Here is a 24,148-nt window from a genome sequence, read left to right on the forward strand (position 1 = left end):
GAAGCTTGTCAATTTGGAAAGCAAGCAAAAACATCCTTTCCTCATGATAAGCATGTAAGCATGAATGCATTGGATTTAGTGCATATAGATGTATGGGGTCCGATAAAGACTTCATCTATGGGTGGATGTAGATACTATGTGAGTTTCATTGACGACCATATGAGGAAGGTATGGGTCTACTTCATGAAGCAGAAAAGTGAGGTGTTTATGCATTTTCAAAATTTCAAAGTTGTGCTTGAAAAACAGACTGGGCATATAAAGTGCCTGAGGTCAGATGGAGGGGGAGAATACTTCTCCAATGAATTCAATGGTTTTCTGAAAAAGCATGGAATTCAGAGGTAGTTTTCATGTAGGTATACTTCGCAACAAAATGGTGTTGTTGAGCAAAAGAACAAACACATTGCAGAAGTGGTTAGAGCATTGATGAATGAGAAGAACATGCCTCATTGTTATTGGGATGAGGCTGTTGCTATAGGTGTCTACATTATGAACAAGACCCACCTACTACTGGAGTACATGATATGCCACCTTAAGAAAAGTTCAATGGTGAAAAACCAGATGTATCAGATTTTAAAGTGTTTGGATGTTTTGCTTATGTGCATGTGCCGGATGAGCTAAGAAGTAAGCTTGATCCAAAAGTTTAAAAATGTGTGTTTATTGGCTATTCCCTTGTATGATGGTGATAGCATGTAAGACAAGAAGATGGAGACACAATTTTTGCACACACACAACTTAGCATAAGAGATGAGGGAGGAGGATCTTACAAGAGAATGGCCTAAAATTGTAGCCACCAAATTCCATGGTACCTCTTGTGGGATTGAGTGCTTAATTTTATTATTGACTTATTTAAGGCCCCTCTTTATACTTTAGTTCATGTGTCGTAGCTATCACTTATTGCATGACCCTTTATAGGGTGGATTCTCACTAAATATGTACATTGGAGTTATATTGGCTTATTGGAAAAATAACTACAACATTATACAAAGGTGAATGGTCAAGAAGTATTATTTTATTGCTGACTTCTTGTGTGTCTCTTTTGGTTGCTTTTGTGTTGGAGGGATTGGGTGGTCCCATCTTCTACATTGTGATCTCTCGGTGCTCCATCCATGTTGACAGGTTTGTGCTTCGATTTGCAAAGGGCAAGGAAGCATAATGTACTCTAATACCATTGTAATCACTTTCGGTGAGGGATCGGACGAAAACACCGAGATAACTACAATTTACCACTTGGCAACACATTTAGTACTTCAAAACAACTTGAAAAGAGAAGGGAGAGAAAATCCATGCGAGACACAGAATGGCGGAGTTCCATCCCTAGATGTCACTAGCCCCAAAGATTGGTGTCCCTTTTGGTATTTCTTTATAAAGGTACGAGTTGAAGGGCTCTTCTCTCCTTCTCCACACGGTAGAATGTCAAAGAGACCCCCCTCATTACATATTTAAAGACCTTTGGCCAAACTCAAAAACTAACTTGAAAAACACCAAGTTTAAAAGCATCTGGTCCAAAAGCAAGTGCGGTCCTTACGTTGTTTCCATGACATCAAGCTCAATGTAAAACACAAATGTTTTGTACATTACTGCCATGTCATCATGCTCTACGTAGTTGTCCTTTGTGTGTGTCTGTGTGTGTGTGTGTGCGCGCGCGCGCACGTGTGTGTCTCCCCGATTTTATTACTTTGGGTCCCTCGAAGAGACCTTGGAAGTGGGGTAGGGTTAGGATTGAATTCCTAACCCATTTATAACTTAAGGACACTTGGCGAGACTTCACAAGTTGAGATTCCTTCTATTTATTCTTCTTCTTCTTCTAGATTTTAGGCCCCTCGATCGGAACCTACAAAACTCGATAAGCTAGACCAAAATCCAAGGTCATTTGGATGTTCCTAGTGCCACGCACAGATGTCAATACCACATAGAAAAACTTACACGGCACACAAGATTTTGTGTTTGACATAGAGATTAGCATGGACCACCTTTCTAGGGAAAGTGAATTTGAGACTGGGCGGATGCATCGATTAGATGCGTTTATGATCTCGATGCAAAACCCTTAACTACACAGTTTGACACAAAAATGAGATCCCTTTGTTTGGGGACTATTAGAAATTACGGCATTCAAGACTCTCAAGGAAAAATTGGCAATTGGTGGTGACATTTCTTGCTTGGAGAAAATTTTACAGTGTTTACACATCATCAGAATGTGAAATACTTCTTGTCCGAGAAATAGCTTTCGAACAAGCAAATGAAATGGGGAATATTATGTCGCAGTTTCCCTTTCAAATTGTTCATGTTACGAGAAAGAAGAATTCGGTGGCAGACACGTAGTGAAAGCCACGGGTATATGCCATCTCAACAATACATCATCAAAATTTAGAGGATATGATTGATCAGTATGCTACAGATCCAGATTTGCAGGTTGCAGAGTGGGGAGACAATTGCGGGGTATGCTATAAAGGAAGGGTATTTAATGCAAAAGACCATGTTTTGCGTTACATAGGAGTTGCAAAACAATGTCTTGGCAAAGTGTCATAATCCACCTTTTGTTGGGGATAGAGCATCGAGAGAACCTTGAAGGGTGTAGAAAACTATTTCTACTCGTTGAGGCTTAGAAAGGATGTGGATGACTTGGTCACACTTGTTTGGTGTGTTAGAAAGTCAAGTTCGACAAACACAAGGCAGCTGATCTTCTACAACCTTTAACCATTCATCACTGACCTTGGGAGAGTATAGCAATGGACTTTATTTTTTATCTTCCAAAGACTTGGAGTGGGCATGATGGCATTTGGACCATTTTTTATTGATTCAACAAGCGGGCTTACTTTATTCTGGTAAAGAGGACAGTGAAAATTGATCATTTGGACAAACTATTTGTCTCTCATATTTGTAGATTACATGGTATGCCAAAGTCTATTGTGTCTAATAGAGATCCCATATTTAGGAGTTTGTTTTGGTGAGCAATATGGAACACGACTTTAATTCTCGTCCTCGTTTCATCCATAGTTAGATGGGCAATGTGAGATACTAACTCAGTGGTTTTGGCTTAAATTCTCGTCTTGTTTCATCCACAGACAGATGGGCAATGTGAGATAGCCAACTTAGTGGATTTGGGCTTGTTGAAGTCCTACGTCTTTGACCAAAAGACTCAGTGGGAGAAGTTCTTGCCCTTGCTGGAGTTCACCTATGAGAAAACAGTTCATACTGAAGGGGATTGGGGAGCACCACAGACGGAGAGTGAGAGAGAGAGAAGGAGACACACACACGATGTGGGTGGGGAGACTGTGAAGTGGCAGCTCCCCCATACACTATACTCACTATAAGTATAGGGTAACAGTGGGCGGGCGCCCATGACCTGGGCGACCGGTCAAGGCACATAGGCCTTAACCCCAACAACCTCCCACTTAAAGGCCAATGTGCCTTTAAGCAAGATCTACTAGTGTACAACTAATAGAAGGTGAGATATTCTCTCAACCTATGCCCACTGACTCTCGATGAGCTAGTGCATCCGGCTCTACTGATAGACAAACATCCCGCTGCGGAAGCCACACAGAGCTAGCTCCAAGCTCTGCAAATAGTCTACAAGAGCTCATGCACTCCTGCAAGTATCGGTCCAATACCTGCAAACCTCCCCTATGCTTTATGCCGAGATCAGTCATCGAACAACTAATCAACCCTGCTGCAAATGCTCCCACTGCAGCTGCTATGTTGGGCCTCGAGATCAACATCTCGTACATGAGGACACCGAACGTTGATGCAACCCTGGCAACCTCTACCACCTCCAACTCAGAACTCAACTCATGGCAATCCTGTCCCCTATCATAGAGACCATGGCACTCTGACTCCGAGCTCTGGAGTGACTCCTCGTGCCCACCACATATCACATGTGTACCAAGAGTATCCATCTGTCCTGAATCTGCATCAAGCTCTGGCATAAGCATATCAAGAAATGACTCCACAATAGCCGACATCTCAGCATCCATGTGAGTCATCTTTGTCATCACCTCTGATGACTCATCCTGCTGTGACTCACTAGAGCTGTCCTGCTCTACCTGTGCATCCGTAGACGCAACCTGCACAACAAGGTCACTGCTCTGCACTCCATGCAAAGCATCCTGCAACCCACAAGCAAAAGAGACTCGCCTGCTCTCTCGCTCTCTACCTGGCTGCATGATCACAGAGACAACACCGTCTCACCCGTGATCCACATGCAATGGGTAATCTGTACCACTCCTGGCACCTCTCGCAATCACTAGCGAACCCAAATGCATCACAAAATCTCGCTCTCGTAGCGAAATCTGACATCCACAATCTCTAAGCTGACCAATTGAGATCAAACTCACTAATAAATTTGGTACATAGCGCACATGTTGTAACAAGTAAGATGCACCACTCGGTAATGACAATCTCACATCTCCTGCACCTGCTATCGCATGCACCGATCCATCGGTCAAACGTACACTGCCAAGCATCCCGCTAGAATAGCTACAAAACCATTCACGATGCGGCGTGACATGAAACATAGCATCTGCGTCTAGCAACCACTGTGAAGGGAGTGCACTATCCACATGTATAGCATCTCGTGCATAGCTCGAGGTAAAAGTGACATCCCCGTCACTAGTATACTCCGACACTACATTTGCCTCAACTGTCAAAGCAATTGAGTCCATTGCATCACTACATACATCTCTGAGACTGCCATGTCTCCTACGATGTCGCATACGACGAAAACAGCGCCGTCTAACGTGTCCAGAATGACCACAATACCAACATGTCACCTGTCGGCGTACCCGTGAATGTACATGTCTCACAATACTTAGATCTATCATACATATCATGTAATCTGCGCCAAAGTGCTCTCAAAGTAGTCTCATGCATAACAAGAGCATATACAGATTCCGCAAGGTGCAAAGAGAGTGTAGATAGTGCCATCTCCTCTAGCTCCTGCCACCACTGATCATCAGACATGTTTGAAGGTCTACTTGCATCACCACTCAATGGTCGATGCAACCCTCGTTGTGTCAATGCATCAAGCATACACTCTCTCTATGCTGCAAAGTCTGACCCATCAAACATGCACATTTCGGAGAGATCATAATCTGAGCGATCACCTGTCTCTGCCACGAGCACAATGTAGCAAACTAGAAAGCAAAACCACCTCACCAACAACACCTGGAAACTGTCTACAAATATGGCCAGAAACACAATGTAAAACCTGTGAGACACACTCCAAAATAGAGCTCCCGCAATGTCAATACAAGCCTCACCTGCTCTAGTATCACACTGCAATCTGTGAGCTAATCACCAAGCCCACACTATGCGGTATCGATGCATACACACGCACAAATCTCCTGTTGGGATCGGAGAGCACACACACAGAGAGCCAGCACGAAGAAGGAGATAGACGCAGTGTGTGGCGGGGCGGTACTCACACTACAATGTGTAGTTGTGAGTATAGTTATTATGAATGAGTAAATGAATGGCTGTACATGGGCGGCTGAACAACGGGCAGCCGGGCACACGGGCCTTTAACCCAACAATCTCCCACTTAAAGGCAGTGTGCCTTTAAAGTGGCCAAAGTACAGCAAAAGAAGTCAAGCCATACCCATCAGCGATCTGTAGTGTGCAAACCGCTGTGAGGCTAACGACTTCGTGAGTAGATCAACAGGGTTATCGTCAGTGTGTACCTTGACAAGCTCTATGCGCTTGTCCTCTAGCACCTCTCGTATGAAGTGATACCTCACCTCAATGTGCTTTGTCTTCGCATGGAAGACAGGATTCCGTGCCAATGCTATGGCACTCTGGCTATCACAATGTAGAATCGGAGCATCACAAGCCATACCAAGATCTCCCACTAGTCGTGAGAGCCATACGGCCTCCTTGGCAGCCTCAGTGGCAGCCATATATTCAGCCTCTGTAGTGCTCAAAGCAACGCATGGCTGTAAACGTGATGCCCACGAAACCGGTCCACCTGCAACTGTGAACACATAGCCGCTAGTAGACTTCCTCGAGTCCACTGACCCTGCATAGTCTGAATCTGTATATCCGCAAACAGACATATCCTTCTCACCATAACATAGGGACAACTCTGAAGTCCCTCTCAAGTATCTGAGAATACCTCTCACTGCATCCCAATGACGCTTGCCCGGGTTAGACATGTACCTGCTAACCACACCAACTGCATGAGCAAGATCTGGACGCGTAGCCACCATGGCATACATCAAGGAACCAATAGCTGACGCATAGGGAATCTGAGACATCTCTGTAGTCTCCAAATCTGTCTGAGGGCAGTCATCATGGCTGAGTTTTACATATGGAGGCAACGGGGTACTAATGGCCTTCCCCCCTTCCATATGAAAACGCTCAAGCACCCTGTCAATGTACTCTTTCTGACTAAGAAAGAGCATCTTGCAAGAACGATCACGAGTGATCCGCATACCCAAAATATGACTGGCATCCCCAAGATCCTTCATGGAAAAGGTCTCATGTAGCCTATGTTTCAAGGCATCCACATCAGAAATACACTTCCCTGCGATCAGCATGTCATCCACATACAAAACCAAAACAATAAGACTACCATCTGTAGCCTTGCGAGTATAGAGGCACGGGTCCTCATAACTGCGTACATAACCCAATGAACTCATGAATGCATCAAACTTACGATACCATTCACGAGATGATTGCTTCAGCCCATACAAGGTCTTAAGAAGCCGGCATACCATCTTCTTTGAACCATGAATAACAAACCCACTTGGTTGCTCCATGTACAAATCCTCGTGCAAGTCCGGATGTAAGAAAGCTGTCTTTACATCCATTTGCTTCAACTCCATGTCTTCTGTAGCTACCAAGGCAAACAACATACGCAAAGTAGACATCTTCACCACTGGGGAGAAGATCTCGTCAAAATCAATGCCCTTCTGTTGCTTGAATCCTTTAGCCACAAGCCTTGCTTTGTACCTAAGCTTTGCATCCATTGAACACAATTTTATCTTGTAAACCCACTTGCATGGTAGTGCCTTCTTACCCTTTGGCAAAGGAGTAAGCTCCCACGTTTTATTTTGGATCAACGAATCCATCTCTGACTGCATAGCCTGCTCCCACTTGAGCTTGTCAACACTAGACATGGCCTCATCATAACATGATGGCTCCCCGCAATCAGTCAACAATACATAATCCATAGAAGGCACAAAACGCTGAGGCTGTCTTGCACGCCGCTCTGAACGCCTCAAAGACTGTGCAGGAGGTGCATCTAGCTGTCCCACATCTACATGATCTCCCAACAAGGGCTGATCTCCCACTTGAGGGTCAATGGGCTGCCCAGAAGCAGCCATGGGACCATCATACCGATGACCATCCTCCTCAAATATCACACGCCGAACCTCAACCGTTCGCGGTGATGCTCTATACATAGAGTCCTCATGAAAAACAACATCATGGCTGCGCACAATCTTCCTGTCAATAGGATCCCACAATCGATAACCCATCTCACCAGAGCTACCATAACCCAAGAAGATACATCTCTTGCTCTTTGGATCCAATTTGTTGCGTTTTGCCTTAGGTACATGTACATAAGCTTCACAGCCAAAAACACGAAGGTGACCATACGAAGGTGGCAAACCTGTCCATACCTCTTCAGGCACTTTGAAGCCCAAAGGAACACTAGGTGAACGATTTATCAAATGCACAGAAGTGGCAACAGCTTCAGCCCAAAATCCATTTGACAAACCAGCCATAGAAAGCATACTACGGACTTTTTCCTGTATAGTCCTGTTCATGCGCTCTGCCACACCATTTTGAGGAGGTGTATAGGGAGCACTAAACTCGCGCCGTATACCCTTCTCAACACATAATGTTGTGAAAGCATGAGACATAAATTCACCCCCATTGTCCGTACGTAAGCACTTCAACTTACAACCTGATTGGTTTTCAACAAGAGCCAACCATTGCTTAAATATATCAAACACCATATCCTTCTTACGAATGGGGTATGCCCATACCTTCCTGCTAGCATCATCAATGAACGTAACAAAGTACATAGCACCTCCAAGAGAAGCATTGGGCATCGGCCCACATACATCACTATGCACCAAAGCTAGCTTTTCCAAAGATCTGTGTGGAACACTTTTCTTATGAGAAGACCGAGCATGTCGACCATAAAGGCAATGCTCACAAAACTCAAAACCACCAAAATCTGAAACGGGAATGTAATCCGCACGTGCCAACAACTTCAAACCTTTTAGTGACATATGCCCCAAACGCTGATGCCATAAAGAAGCAGGAGGTTGCTCAGTGATCCTCACAATGTGATCAGCCACACTAGCTACACAAAGGGAATACAACGTATTCCTCTTAGCACCTTTAACCAAAACAAGGCTGCCCTTAGTGATCTTCCAACCTCCATCACCAAAAGATACATTGAAACCAAGTGAATCCAACTGAACCACACTAATCAAGCTTTTTGCAAGAGCCGGCACATGACGCACACGCTGCAAGACAAACGTAGTAGAGTTTGGCATAGCCAAATGAATATCCCCAATGCCATGAATCTGCATAGAACGCCCATCGGCAATCCTGACAATACCTGTGCTCGAAGCATCGTAGTCATGAAACCACGACCTATGAGGCGTAACGTGAAAAGAAGCACCACTGTCAATGACCCAATCCATAGGCATACTACGCTCATGAGTGAGAAGAAAAGCGTCATCAAAATAGGATGCAAGCAACACATCACCAAGCTCTTCACTAGTAGCACTAGTCGGAGCACATACATGGTCATCTTGAGAGCTACACTCTCCCTGTGTTGCATTTAACTCCTCAATCTTGACATTGGATTTAGGCTTGTCCTTAGCATCATGGTCTTTCTTCTTACCATCTCCATTTTCCCTTTTCCACTTGTAACAATCCTTTTTGAAATGGCCTTTTCTACCACAATGAAAACATTCCACATCCTTTTTACTTGTGCCTGCACGGGACTTGCTTCTAGATTTACCCCTGTTGGACTTATACTTGTCCATAGTCCTGCCTCTGACAACCATTGCACTAGAAGACTTACTACCTGCATTATTCTCTCGATTAATCTCTTCCGTGAGAAGACTAAACTCCACATTAGTACTTGTCAACTCATTCGCAGGAACCGAGTTACTTATGGCTGTCCTAAATGTGTCCCATGACTCAGGCAACGTGACAAGTAAAAACATAGCTTTTACATTTTCCTCAAACGTAATTTCCTGCGTAGCAAGTTGGCTGAAAATTGTATTGAACTCATTCAAATGCGCATTCATGGAAGCACCTTCCTCCATTCGCAAATCAATAAGCTTTTTAATCCAATACACCATAAAAGCAGCCGAATGCTTATCATACATATCGCAAATCCGCTGCCATAGCTCATAAGCTCCACCCGGTGCATCTTTCACATTGTAATAAACAGACTTTGAAAGGGAAAGCCTAATGGTAGACCTGCACATCTCATCCAACTCCTCCCAATCATCCCTCTCCATGTTCTCTAGCTTAACTCCCTGCAACTTTAGAGGTAGAATTTGTTTCTTCTGCACCAAGACATCCCAAATCTGATCTTTCCAATATGAGAAGTTAGCACCATCCAACTTCTCAATATTGAAAACTGTGTCCTCTTTAGTGCCCATTACAACAAGAATGCAACAATGAGAAACCTGTAACCAACCAACAAACTGCCACAACAAAGTAGTGTTGCAAATCTGACAACACCTGCTGCTCAATCAAAGAGCAAACGCATAGAGTATAAATCAGCCCATAATATGGTCAAAAAACGTATGTAGAAATCCACAAACAAATGCATAAACCCGTGACACCTGTAACTCAACCGGCCTAGGCAAACCGTGCCACAAAATGCATCAACAATGAGCTGTCATAGAGGCATAAACATACTCCATGTCTGAATAACCACAATAGAGACATAAGCTGACCAAGCTTACACAAATCCGTGAGCATAAATGGATCCAAGTGAGCATATAACCAATGCACAAGCTCAACGAAGTCCAATCTCTACTGTCAACCGAGTACCTGTCCGTACTCAAACCGCAACACTGCAAGCAAGAGCAAACCCGCTCTATGTATAAGTGAATCAAATCTCCACAATATCATGCATAAAGAGTGTCTGTCAAACTGCCATATCCACATCCATCAACATACATAGATGATGTCAACCTGTAGCTCAAGAACACACATAAACAGACTGCCCAGAAGAGTAGAAGCTCCCACTCAAACCACAACCATATGCATGGCTGTCCCACAGTCAAAATACATGTTTTGTAACCACAGAAGAAACCTGTATCCAAAGCTCCCTGTAACCTGTAACCTGTACCCGTACCTGTACCTGTACCTGCACCTGTACCTGTACCTGTAGTCGAAGAAGACAATGTCGCCAAACTCCCACTCTATCTGTGTGTATGAGGCCACTCCAAGAAGAGGCTACACACTCTCAAATGAGTTGTGGGCTCACGTAAGTGGAAGACACTACAACAATGGCACCTGTAATGGCTATGGAAGCTCTGGCAGCAGAAAACTACCAAAGAGAGCTGAAAAACGCAGCTCCTAGTCTGGAGCTCGGATGGGATTTCTGATGGCACAAATGGCTCCGAAAGGGGGGTTAAACTCCAGGACGCCTGATGAAAATACTCGCGGAGTGCTGAACCTTCCAATGCCAAGCTCAGAAAAACCTTCTGCTCTTTAGAAATGCGCGCGTGCGCGAAACCGAAAAACGGCAATGAAACAGCAGCAAGTTTCAACACACTCAACAATGATGATGAAGCTCTCAATGCTCTCACTACCAAGCTCTGATACCACTTGTTGGGATCGGAGAGCACACACACAGAGAGCCAGCACGAAGAAGGAGATAGACGCAGTGTGTGGCGGGGCGGTACTCACACTACAATGTGTAGTTGTGAGTATAGTTATTATGAATGAGTAAATGAATGGCTGTACATGGGCGGCTGAACAACGGGCAGCCGGGCACACGGGCCTTTAACCCAACATCTCCCACATGCAGAGAACACCGCACGCAAATGCTGAGTGTAACCCGCAATCTCTACCTAGATCGCATAAATGATACGCATAAAACTCCTGAGAAAATTTCGCCAAAGTTTCGACGCACAATGTCTATCAACACAAAATAACCATTGTCCTGCAAGCTCAATACAATGAAATCAATGCGCATCAAACTACACTCAACATACATGCATAAGCTCTGCAAAACTATGGCAAACAATGCTCGAGATCACAAGACTCTCCCACCCGAGAGCAAACCACTGTCTCAAGCAAAGAAAGATACACAACTCCTCACTCTTGCGAGAGTGGATACAAAAACACAAAACTGTGTCCAAACTGACAAAACCTGTCAAAGTGAGAGTAAACACTCAATCACAGACTATGGCGAGAATCTGGGAAAAATCCGGCAGAATTTTCCCTGAAAACTGAGTAAAAGACTGAAGTACAATCTCTACCATAAACCATAACACTACTCAATGTCAATAAGTAGAAATGCCAAAATGGCTCCACATTTTCATATACAATGGCAATCCACACTCAACGTACATCAACGGAGTGACCGCGCATAAGCAAGCGCCAAAAGATTTGCAATCCGGAAACTTAATCAATGCAAAAACAATGCTCTCAAGAGAGCTCACCGGCACTTGAAAGTGCTCGCCAAAATTCATGTATAATGGGCATCAACCATGCGTCATAACCATATGCAAACCATCCGCAAAGACCATGAATCCAAGCACAAAATCACTGCCAAAGTATTCTCTAAAAACCAGTGAAAGAGGCTCCACCTGTGTGCTCCAAAAAACTGCGTCTCTCAAGAGACCGCCTCGGTGGTGTGTAAACGCCTCCGTACTTCGTTGCCCAAGTCTACCAAAAAACCCTCAAACCACAAGCTTAACACAAACTGCAATTGCATCTTCAGCTCAGAATTTATGCACTCAACTTCAAGCATCTCTAGTGCTTCCAAAAGTGCATCAAACTTGCACACAATGCGACAACAGAAAATCTGGAATTTCTGTATACAGTCAGTCTGAGCTGAATATCAGCAAAACGGTGAGGAATTTGCAAAAAGTTTCTTTTGCAAAGTTGTAGACCATGTCGAAACAGATAGGCATGGCGGACAGAATTCTCAGATCTGTATTCTACAAGGAGAAAAACGAATATGAAAACAGTGCTGCTGCGCACACAGTTTTAGGGCAACACCTTCACTTACACGCAATCTTCCACACTCCTTTCTGAGCTTCCACAAGAGCATACATCACTCTCAATTGAGCTCACAAGCTCCCATTGCATTCTCACAAAGCTTCCAAGCTTTCTTAATCTCTCTACCGTCGAGAGCGAACGAGCTATCGCCTCGAAGCTCTCAAAGCCGTTGTGCTCTCCGCAGTCACCATAGCTCTGATACCAATTGAAGGGGATCGGGGAGCACCACAGACGGAGAGTGAGAGAGAGAGAGAGAGAAGGAGACACACACAAGATGTGGGTGGGGAGACTATGAAGTGGCAGCTCCCCCTATACAGTATACTCACTATAAGTATAGGGTAACAGTGGGCGGGCGCCCATGACCTGGGCGACCGGTCAAGGCACATAGGCCTTAACCCCAACACATACGTCCACGAGAAGGCACCGTTTAAACTTGTCGAGGGTGTCAAAAAGGTTCCACCGATTCTAAGCACCAAGGATAAGATTTTTGAAGCAATTCAATATACATAGGATATGAACATTGATTCTACCAAGGTAAGTGAGGCTTTGCAAAAGTCTCAAAAACGGTATAAGAAGGCAGTAGGTAAGCATCAACGTAACTTTCAGTTAAAGGAAAATGATTGAGCGCTACTTGAGTTTGCGAAGGTAGGACTACGAAAGTGGGAGGGTAAGAAGAGACTTTTTTCGAAGCTAAATATGAGATACTATGGGCCCTTCCAGGTACCGTAAAAGATAAATGATGTATCCTTCAAACTGAAGTTACCAAATACTTGGAAGATTCACAATGCATTCCATGTGAGTTTATTGAGACCTTTCAAAGGTAAAGTGCCAGTGGACAGGGAGCCAGATGAGCAACCGGAGGTTGAAGGGACGGAAGAGATCCTTAGTCTAGAACAGGTCATTGCTCACAAGAAAAGGAAAGTGACGGGTAAGCTGACACGCAGATATATAGTCAAGTTCGGGACTTATTCTGAAATGGATGGAGGAGGAGGACCTAGCAAATACTCCTAAGATATTAGAGTTGTACCTTGAAGATTTTATTTAGCACCGAATATTCCAAGAGCTACTAACGAATCAACAGGTTGAATTTGGTGCGGTGGGGATTGCACAAGAAGGGAGTTACTCCACTCCTTTGTCACAGCTTACCTCGACGGGAATAAAGTCACTGGTTTCTCTTGCGATTTCAAGGATATTGATAGGCTGGCAGTATTCTATTGAATGACTTTATGTAAAGTACTTTGAAATGAGAATTCCTAATATGAATATGTTACATACGCTCTCTCATGTGTGTATTGTTTGAGTACGTGTCAGAAAGATAAAATGATTGCAACATTTTATCTTAGTCACCTGAGGGGTGAAGTGAATGTGATAGTAACGAGATTTAGAAGATCAATATATCCGCTTAAAGATCAATGCGGTTTGGACATGATTTCTAAATAAGTTACAATGATCATGATTCTCAGATCTTGATGGGATAGTAATGTAAATGTGATGTGGATGTTCAATGATTGTCGCCTTTGTGCAAGTGTTGGTATACATGGTCTAGTACATCGGTACTTGGAGTCTGTGTCTACAGGACTAGTTTTTGTCATATGCCTCTTTTGCAGGCTTAACGGAGGGCGATTACAATTCTTTCAAGAGGGGGATATGTCACAAAGTGATTGCATCGCATGGCGTAAAGCACAAAATCTGACCGAAGGGTCGAAACCTTGGTGAAAAGATGTTGAAGAAGTTGTATCAACTTAGTTCCTTGTCATGTGGCTCAAAGGGGGTCACGGATTAATATCCTAACCCTCCCAACTTATGGAACCCGGTCGAGGTGCTTGAAACATTTCAAAATAAAGCTAACACCCCTAATTTGCGTAGAGGTGCTAACGTGGTAGTTGGTACGGACTTCCACGATTTGCGACGAAAATTACGGACAGGCCTGTTGACGTGACAACGCGTACAGACAGCCCTTGGGCGCTTGTTTTTGGAGCTAGAAGCTTTAGAAGTGTAGATTTTCATGTACTGCTTTTGAGTTTGGCCAAGGGACTTTATAGGTTCTCTCTTTTGCTCAGATAAGCTCGGGAGCACTGAGAGGAGGAGGACCCTCGGACATTGTACTTGCGAAGCTTAATAGTAAAGAAATATCGAGAAAGGATGCTAGTCTTTGGGGCTAGTGCATTTGGGCACGGAACTACACCGTGTTGACTCTCCTTCTCTCTCTCTCTCTCTCTCTCTCTCTCTCTCTCTCTCTCTCTCTCTCTTCAAGTCTTGCATAGTTATTTGCAATCTCTCAAGTGTGTTGTAGTAGATCTTCGGCTTGGAGTGTCCAAGGTTATTAGAGGAGCACAATCAATGTGACAAGCTTCGATTCTTTTTGTGGATCATGGTGGGATGGACAAATGGATAAGATTTCTAAGGCCACTCTCAAAGTTCTCAAAACACAATACTTAGGCTGTTGAACCCCCTAATGAAGGATTTGATCATTGATATTGCTCAAATGAGGAGCAGCATGAAGTCATGACCTGAAGCGGCTTCTAGAGTAATCTGCACAGGGTAAACTATGAGAGTGAGCAATCCTCGTGATGTTTCTCTTTCAACTTTGCAAATTGAAAGGGCTCTCCTGACTGACCATTACTTTAGATTCTACACAAAACCAACTCCATAATTTGGGTGCTCTAATGGTATCTCTTGAGATTCCTAATTATGGCTAGCTCACTGCTCTCTCTTATCTTCCCGAATAAGGTTTTTTTTTTTTTGGAGAGAAGTTGAATTTGATTATAAATGAACAGAAAGGAAAGTTACATTGAACCCACAGGAAGGGGGAGGGTTCACCCCTCCAGAATAAGGTTTTATGAAAGGGGCGTTCCCTATAGTATTCCGCCGTAATATTAAAAATTGATCGAGCGCTAGAAAACTCTTGTGAGCTACCCAAAGTTCAGTGATTTGTTGGCACTGCCATTAGGCAGGGTCTATGGGGAGGAATTTTGTCGCCATGGCCATAGGGGCTTTGGCCAATCAAGATTCGTCGTGCAAGGGTGTTGTTTTTATGTGGAAGACATGCATGCAATTGCTATTTTTGTTTGGTGTAGAAGATAGTTTAGGCTGTAAAACAATAAACTCATAATGACCAGACTGGGTACGAAATGCAGTTTTAAAAATATGGTTGGGGTGCAAACAGATTTTTGACGAAAGCATGTTTTTCTGTACATATTGGCGCTACTGCACCAGGTGCGGTTTCTACACTACTTTTGCACAGAATCTCTTGTGTGGCAATAGTTCTATTTCTAGCACGTGTTTCTCGATATGTATCACTCTGTGCACTGTCGTTGTCTCTCCGAGTCCCATACTAGTAACTACTATGGAGTATGCATCTTCTGTGGAGCTTCCATTGTTCATCCTCTCTCTCTCTCTCTCTCTCTCTCTCTCTCTCTCTCTCTCTCTCTCTATCTATAAAGGCAGTGCCTTCATCTACTGTAGACGACCTTGTTATGAGAAGCTGAGCATTGATACTTTGCACGAAAGCATGAAGAGTTTACAGGACAATGTCGTTGGGCATCCCTGTGGGATTTAAGTTGATTGTCACTCATATATAGAAGTTGGTCTTAGTCACGGAACAGAGAGCTTGGCATCTTCTTGCTCACTGGCAAGGGAGAGTTTTTCTTTGTGTGTGTGTGTGTGTGTGTGTGTGTGTGTGTGTGTGTGTGTGAGAGAGAGAGAGAGAGGAGGAGGATTCTTCTTGTTCGTCGCAAAGAGGAGGATAACATGGAGAGGGATCTTGGCTTTGGGAAGAACATCATCTTCACCTCTGTTTCAGTCACAGACAACTAGAGAGGTGACAAGAGATGTAACTATTACTGCCATTGAGAACCACTGAATCATGTTAACTTCATTCAAGTGTTGAAATCATTAGGAAAGAGTCTCAAGGTTGCTTTCTGCTGGGAATTTTACCCATTTTGGCATATTTTACCCTTTTTTTCAAGTGAAAATGTGAGCTACCCTCCCAATAATACAGTACAATGAGTGAAAAAACATAAATTCTGGGAAATTGTAAGGGCAAGGGTGCCCATGAAAATCAACCCTGGGAAAGACTATCTAGTTTATCACCCCTCAAATCTTTGTCCCCTGGTACGAAAGCCTATAAGTCTGACGGCCATATATAGTGTTGCATGTTTAGCATGTCCTTGGAATTTGTTGGTTTTCTTTGTCACATGTAATTGTCGCTATAGCTACAATGGCATGGGTGACACCTTCCAATTACTTGCAGAGCCACAGGCAAGGTTCACACAGTTCTAAAAAAATGCAAGAGCCAATAAAGGAGAGCTTTAAACTGTGCTGAAAGGTACTTGTACATCATTAAGTTTCAGTTCGGCGTGATGGAAAGAGAGAGTGCTTTGGTTTTTACTACAAATGTCAAGTTTTTGTCTTGTAAGGGGTACATAGGAAGTTCATACCAACAGCGGAAATGGAGGTAAATATGGAACACTCATGATGCTCAATGCTTGATTTTATTTTCTCATGATGCTCAATGCCTGATTTTATTTTAATGCTAGTGTTTAAAATTCCTGTCTTTAGTTTCAGGCCCTTTTGGAGTAGGTCTAGTGTGATTTAGACATTTACAGAAGCAGCCAGTATTTCAATCGAGAGCGGCAATGCATTGTTGGATGAGAACCATGTATGGGCTTTCTCTAGCCATCTTTATATATACATGCTAGAAATCACCATGGGACCATCCTTCGTAATCCATTGAAGAATGCTAAGAACTATGAAACCACATAGCAAAGAATATTGGGATGAGGGTGGTCCATAAGTCTCCTATATCAACAACATTTGTGCTGCCATGAACACTTGTGTTAAGGACTTGTCCTAGGCTAAACAAAGAAAAATAGATGTTTCTTCCCAAGAAGAGAGAGAGAGAGAGAGAGAGAGAGAACAGCCAACACTCTTGAAATTTTCTTAAAACCTACGACAGAACGCGAGAAAGAGTGCATGTCCACCTTACCAATAGGAGTTTTGCTAGGAGAGAAAATTGATATCGACTCAAAGTATGTGGCTGTACTAAGCACAATTGGGATCAATTTCCAAATAATATGTTCATAACTCGTTTTGCATTTTGACTGTGAATCAATCACATAAACTTTTACCTATTTAAGCATGATGTGTAGATTGTGGAAGGATTTGAATAAGTGCTAGTATGCCCCAAGGAGCATATATAGAGTGCTTTGCATGTATCATGAAATCCCTATTTGGCTTTACCAAAGCACACTGTTGATTGCACTCCAATAAGCTTCAGTCCTTTGTCCACTTGATTTCTCAAGCTGCAAAATTAACTCCTGCACATGACTTCAACCACCTTACCCTCATTGTAAGCCGCAAGTGCCTATTGAAAACAATTATGGAGGAGTTCCTAGTAAGACTTACCTGCTGAGTTGCTTCTTCCATTGACATCTACAACTTGCATTTCTGGCGACGAAGGAAATGACAAGCTTGGAGAGGAACCCATTCGCGGTGTTGTTCTGGGTGCTAGTGGGTGAGATGAGAGAGGCGAATCTGTCACTTTAATGTGCTCCAAGGTTGTGATTGCGGAGGAGAAAGTTTGGAAGGACGGTACAGGAGAGACAATAGCAGTTGACAACGATGATACTAGTAAGGTTGATGAAGATGGAAGCATGTTCACTTGGATCCTACAACAATGCAATCAGTCAGCTTAAAACGGAATTTTCACTGGTAGCTTTTGTCCAGTGCAAACATATTACTTGTTGCGAACATCAATATACCCATCTGTTTCGTCCAAGATCTCCCCCTGAATCATTAAACACATTGAAGTTAGAAAATTCACAGGTCAAGAAAACAACAAAAATCAAGGATGAGCGGATGGTTATGAACATATTCCCGGTTGCTAAAGAGAAATATGATTAAATAGCATTCCAGTGCCACTCTTGACACGTTTCAAAAGCTTTGCTTGGTAGTACTTCCCAGTAAACATCAGTTAAAACCATCAGGCCAGCTAACAGCTTCTACTGTAATAACAAATTTGAAGAGTTGAGACCTGAGCCATCAAACGTGCATTCATCAATGATTCGATGTTATGTCATCCATGAGATAGTGAGAGCAGAGATGGGCCTGCTTCAATGGTGACTAAGCCATTGTTCTGAGCAGTTGTAGGACATGGGAGTTATCTTTGCAGAGGTATCCCCGTCCTCCAAGCGACTTGCTGATGATGGGACACCCAGTGCTGCTATGTTTGCCCAAACGCGCATGTGGTTGGTTTCACATGGCTCAAATATTGATGCACTCCCACCTTTTGATTACATCCTTGACTGCCATTTACTTGGCCTCAGTTGCACAGATCAGATTGGGTCATTTGAATAGATATTGTGAAATTAGGTCGAAATTAGATATGAAGAGGACTTGGATCAAGCCCCTACAGCCAGTGCGCATGGCACACTATCAGCAACATTTTGGGTGTCATAGGACAGATCCGTACCTCCTCACACTATTGAAGATTGGAGACAGGTAGATATGCAATATATATCAAGAGAAGATCGCATATGTCATCCTGAGGAGTCATCAAAAGGAGAGCTGTATATGTTTATTAGGAGATTTGGAGGAGGTACAACTGCTTTTTTCGGGAAGGCTTGGGACCATTGCTTCAGATCGTGTGCTTTGATAGCCCAGTCAAAATTTAGCCATGCATAATGGTAAGGCAACGGCCACGTGCCATCTACAATGGATGCACCACCCATGGCCACCAAAAGGTTATGCCATGTGCATGTTTGAACGGTGGAGCAACTACCAAAAGATCCTGTACCTCAGATGATTTACCCATGGAGGAGGAAACAAGGGCGAGAGCCCTAAAAATGTGAACAAGCCAAGTAAACCAAGGTGTCTCATTAAAACCCACAATCCTCCGACTTCACAGCCCTATCAGAGACCAGATTCGGGACCAATAAAACGTCTCAAAACAGAACCATCCATGAGAATCATAGTTTTTTCTTGTAAATATGATGATCCAGACATTTTGTATTTGAGATAAACAAGACACTCTCATTCATGGTCAAGCAACCGGCACATCAAGCAGGTAAAAATGTTCAAAGTTAGTACCTGCAAAAGCTCTTCAATGACATCCTCCATTGTGATGATTCCAATAACCTCTTCTTCAGGAGGGAAATCATAAAAGGATTCTTGATTTAATTTCAACATGTCAACATGACTAGAGCGTTCCCATTTCTTTGCTCTTTGACTAAGACTCTCCATATATCCATCGTTCTCTTTGGGTAATACGGAGAGGGCAGATCGACTCAAAGGACTGCGTCTTAACAGGATGTAATGCCCAGAGTCTGTTAGGCCCTCATCTTCAGCTTTGTCCAATACAAACGGCATTGACGTACCTGACAATTGCCAAACGTTAGTAGAATATCCTGTGTGCATGCATGAGAGAGAGAGATTGAGAGAGAGAGAGAGAGAGAGAGAGAGAGAGAGAAATGAAATGAAATGTTATATTGACGTCTTCAAAAGGCCAAAGTGACCTATGAGACCAGAAAGTTACAATGTGGTGGATCTGATACAAAGTCAGAGTAACAAAATAACAACATAACGAGAGAGAGAGAGAGAGAGAGAGAGAGAGAGAGAGAGAGAGAGAATTTACTTCGAAAAACTCTCAGATCAGATGATCGATGCTTGTCCCTTGAGCTACTTATTCTTCCATCCAATTGTCCCTTGAACTCTTTGCTCCAGTTTAAGGTATCTGCCTTCACCTTGTTTTTAACTACTGCTGCCATATGACTATGCCCCTTACGGAATTCTTTCAAAATGGCATAGAGAGGCATATTTTCATCCACCCTGACAAAAGAACATCTGAGTAACTCGACAGATACAAGTGTCATAAATCTAAGGGATTGCTTAGTCTTGGGACTCATCTTAACTGTTTTTTGTCCCCATCAGAAACAATGAGGACTTCTATGTGATTTTCTCTAGTAAGGTAAAAACAATTTGATAAGACTGGGCAAGTTTTTAAGAATATCCAGAGCTGAGGAAGCAAAAATCTAGCATTCAGCATTCAGCAAAGTGCACAAAACCTTTGGGATAATTGTGGCATGCATGCAGCCACCAAAGAAAATCAGGCCCACACAATTTCACCTGGGCATTTTTCTTATGGTGGCATGCTGTCTAACAAGAATTTTCTCTTCAGGGCGAGTTGCGAGTAAGTTTTTAACCTGCAAAATTGAAGATTGTTTAACTATTACAATGTTCACCCATAAAGATTCAAATTTAAAGTTTCAAAACTGATGTTTGTGGCAAATACGGGCATAAACACTGTCTCACATAAGTTCAGACACTCTCATATGCTAATGGCTTCTGAACAGGGTACTATCTCGACTCTGAAATTGTAGGATGAGAGGCCTCTTTCTTGGCTGTGTATTTGCCAGCTCTCCAAGCTTTGCTAAAGGGGAGGGGCTCCTCTTCCTTATAGCCAAGCGTCTTGCATAGGGTCTTCCCATCTACTTCTTAAGGATGCTAGTGATGAGGATGTTGAGGTGGTGGGCTTGCCTCATCTTCTCTTCCTCCAAGGTGGTGTGCACAATTTGCACTTCCTGTGTTCATGATTCTTCCCGAACCTCTACGCGGAGGTTTTCTTCACCACCTCCACCGATCCATCCTTCTTGGTTTCATTCTTCGCCTCTATACCTGTGGTGATCACCTTGGTTAGCTCTTCCTGAAAGAGATGGCGATGTCACTAAGACAAAGCACAACAGAGAAAACGCTAGAGAGAGATGGAAACAGACACTGTCAAAACACTTGCTCTACTACTTGTGCTCAATAATTTACAGCAAATGGGTGCCCCAGACCCCTCTCCCCCATATTCTAGGGGGCCTTGACTCCCCTGATATCACCCACCGCCATAAAAATGGGAATGCCAAGGGACTAATCAGACTGGCTGGACATACACACACTAAGCCAACACTACAGGCTAGGCTTACAGCCTTACATGGCAGACATGACTCGATATGAGAGGAACTACCTCACATAGGCTGGCTGCTCGGCACAGCCACAAAATAGCCCTCACTCCCTAACACCCGCCCCTAGGAAAAACCAAGGCAATTGCAGCTCCCTCCCGAGAGGTGATAAACTCTAACTGCTCTCCACTGAGAAACATAAAGATTGTGCGAGTGAGCTGGATGACATTTATATGTAAACTCCAGTGTGATATTATATAATTGTGTTACATGTGAACTCCGGTGTGATATTACATCATTGTGTTCATAATTAGCAGCTACAGTTTTCTATCTTTCACTTGTTTCTTGCATACGTGTTTACTGCCTTAGAAAATGTGATAGATAAAAACCTGTATTAACCAATCAAAATGGCTTTTTCAATCAACATACTGTTACCAGAATAAGCCCAATGATGTTTGTTGGGGTTCCAGAGGATACTGGTATGCGACTGTGACCTTTTGTCATTATTAGGCGCATTGTATCCCTTGATCATAAATATAAATTCCATTTATCAGTGTGACAGATAAGAATTTTCACATATGAAGCCATGAGTAAACATACATGTCAAGCTTTGCATTTGCATCCAAACAAAAAGTCAATGCAATGGGTGTCATTGCATCTTTTGCAGTTTTCTGCGTCAACTCTAGGGCCCCGGTGATGATAGTTGTCTCATCATGTGTCAGCTCCCCCCCTTTTCCAGCCTGCAACCGAAAACAACCAAGCGAATGCTTGAACATGCTTCAAAAGTCCACAATTTTCATTGATATTGACATTGTCATCTAGCTCTGTGTTCCCATAAGAAATGCCCGAAGGTATCTCCAACCAGACCACCCACAGGAATCCTCTGATATTAGGCTAATGCATCTTCCTTAGCGTGTGATTAACCATATTCTACAGGCATCCAAGCACATGAGAAGATCTAATGGCTAAGTAACCATATTCTACAGGCATCCAAGCACATGAGAAGATCTAAGGCTTAGCCATAGGGAATGGCTATTTATGGCCCCCTGTTCCTTCGATCCGCATTCCCATTTCCCGTTCAGGTTCCCATTCAAATGTTATTTGTATATAGTCACAGAGAAAGGCAACACATGCCCGTCCCCATTCATATCGTCACACAGAGTGGCAATTCATGTCCCTTCCTGTGAATATTAGGCAAGGATTCTAACTGTGTGAACACCTAAGTACTCTATTGAAAGTGCACCAAGACAATCTTTAATAAGCAATAAACCTGTAATAAAATATGCACCTCATGTCCTTGACTCATCTACTGATATGAAAATAGACAGTCGGTTGCATAATTTGAATGGCATACCTAATACAGATCACTGTAGTCCCACTAAAGGGTTCAAAGAACGCCCTGAACGCCTTACTTAGACTGCCCTACCCTGGCAACTGGCTAGTCATAGTACATCCACATGGGACGTGAACACACAGTTCCAAAACCTTACAAATACATTTGTAGCCCCATTTGAAAAATTTTAGTTGAAAACAGAAACATCTACCTCATTCCCATGCAAATAGACAAGTGCCTTCAATTCTGCACGACGGAAAAGTGCAACATGTCCCTCGCCAAGTAATAAGTCCAACACCTGTACATATCAATGATAGCAGTGCCCATAACTCATGTTCAAAAAGCAGAATTCTTTTTCCTGCAATGGGAACTTGAATAGAGAGCATTTAATTCAAAATTGACATTGAATTACAGCATGTTAAACGCTTCCTGTCTTTCCAAATAGAGTGCAGAAAATTCTGTCATGCTAGCTTCATTCTGATTATTGCATGTTCTGTTTTTCCTAATCTTGCAGGTTCTAAGTTCTGTGGCACACGTAGCACGCTCCTAAGTCCTTTACCTATAAGGCATGGGCATGATAGTCAAATGATAGCCATATCTTCAAGAAAAAGAATACTTCAAGAGAACGCCCTGAAAAATGATGTCCAATCATTATCCCATACACCACTAGCCCATGTGGGAAAAACTGCATGCAAATCTATTTCACTGCAATGTCTTGCTTCAAGTTTTGCAAGGACTCGTAAGGCTTGGACTGTTTGCAAGAATTTGATAAGGGTAGCAAGGCTCAAGGTGCTTCCTTAAACAAAAATGCCTGGCTTTCAACTTTTCAAATATTAAGTCTTGAAAACTTCCTCTATGCCACTTCCTCTGATCCTCATCCAAAAAGCATCTTTCCTGATTAATGACTAAGGTAATGCTCTCAATTGAACAAAAATAATGCATTTTGGCACTGTACTCCCACTAACCATGTTATGCAAATTGGCTCACTGTAGAGTACAAGCAAGAAACAAAAGTGAAGACCCATCTGTATCTATCCAACCACCCAAACTAAAACAGCTTTGTAAAAAAAATCAGACTTAGGATATCTGCAGAGCGATTTTAAAAAGAGAATTAGGGATGCTTCTGTAAAAAGGACACAAAAAGAACAATCCTCACATTTCTGTGATAAGCAAGGATGAGAATCGTAAGTTGATTCAGCATTTAGATCAAATACATAACCAGAGGCAAAAATACAGTCACCGATATAGCAATGCAACCAACCTTGCTAATTGGATAAGTTATCGGGAAGAATAAAAAGACAAGCACTCGAACAACCGGAATCATTGCTGCACCAATTGCCAGTCCATACCTCGAGCAAACAGCTTGAGGAAGGATCTAAACAAACGTAAAGTTATGTTAAATTAGAAAATCTCTCATAAATGACTCAAAACTGCGACGTTGAGAAGCATATACCTCACCAAACATCAAAATCAATGTCACAGAAATTAAGATTGCACCCCATGATGTAACCAAAGCATCAAGAAAAATAGGAAGGGCCTACAGGTACATTACAAGTTTTTGTCTATTAGTTGTGAAACAAACAAAAGCATCACTTTTTTTGCAGCAAGAGATAGATTGTTCAGCGCTAAAATGGGATACCAACAAGCTCAGAGAAATAAAAACA

At 43.0% G+C, this 24,148-nt stretch overlaps 1 protein-coding gene across 5 annotated transcripts in view; it reads right to left on the bottom strand.

Moving 5' to 3' along the window:
* Positions 1 to 17,245: 17,245 nt before the first annotated feature.
* LOC147463597 (DUF21 domain-containing protein At2g14520-like) overlaps positions 17,246 to 24,148 on the bottom strand; it is an 8,043-nt gene continuing 1,140 nt past the window's right edge. For 2 of the 5 annotated variants that reach the window (XM_086489720.1, XM_086489739.1), the window contains exons 4-14: positions 23,938 to 24,021; positions 23,746 to 23,859; positions 22,697 to 22,783; positions 21,753 to 21,892; positions 21,588 to 21,675; positions 20,335 to 20,411; positions 19,844 to 20,037; positions 19,300 to 19,586; positions 17,952 to 17,998; positions 17,617 to 17,879; positions 17,246 to 17,528 (exon numbers count right to left, since the gene is read on the bottom strand). In XM_086489720.1, coding sequence (XP_086345846.1) covers positions 17,509 to 17,528; positions 17,617 to 17,879; positions 17,952 to 17,998; positions 19,300 to 19,586; positions 19,844 to 20,037; positions 20,335 to 20,411; positions 21,588 to 21,675; positions 21,753 to 21,892; positions 22,697 to 22,783; positions 23,746 to 23,859; positions 23,938 to 24,021 — 1,401 coding nt within the window. In that variant the 3' untranslated portion in view covers positions 17,246 to 17,508. Of the gene's footprint in view, positions 17,539 to 17,616; positions 17,880 to 17,951; positions 17,999 to 19,299; positions 19,587 to 19,843; positions 20,038 to 20,334; positions 20,412 to 21,587; positions 21,676 to 21,752; positions 21,893 to 22,696; positions 22,784 to 23,745; positions 23,860 to 23,937; positions 24,022 to 24,148 lie in introns of all 5 variants that reach the window. The other 3 variants (XM_086489721.1, XM_086489726.1, XM_086489733.1) reach the window with 3 other exon arrangements.

The sequence above is a fragment of the Adiantum capillus-veneris genome, chromosome 2 (assembly GCF_014529385.1).
Source record: "Adiantum capillus-veneris isolate H3 chromosome 2, ASM1452938v2, whole genome shotgun sequence".
NCBI lineage: Eukaryota > Viridiplantae > Streptophyta > Polypodiopsida > Polypodiales > Pteridaceae > Adiantum > Adiantum capillus-veneris.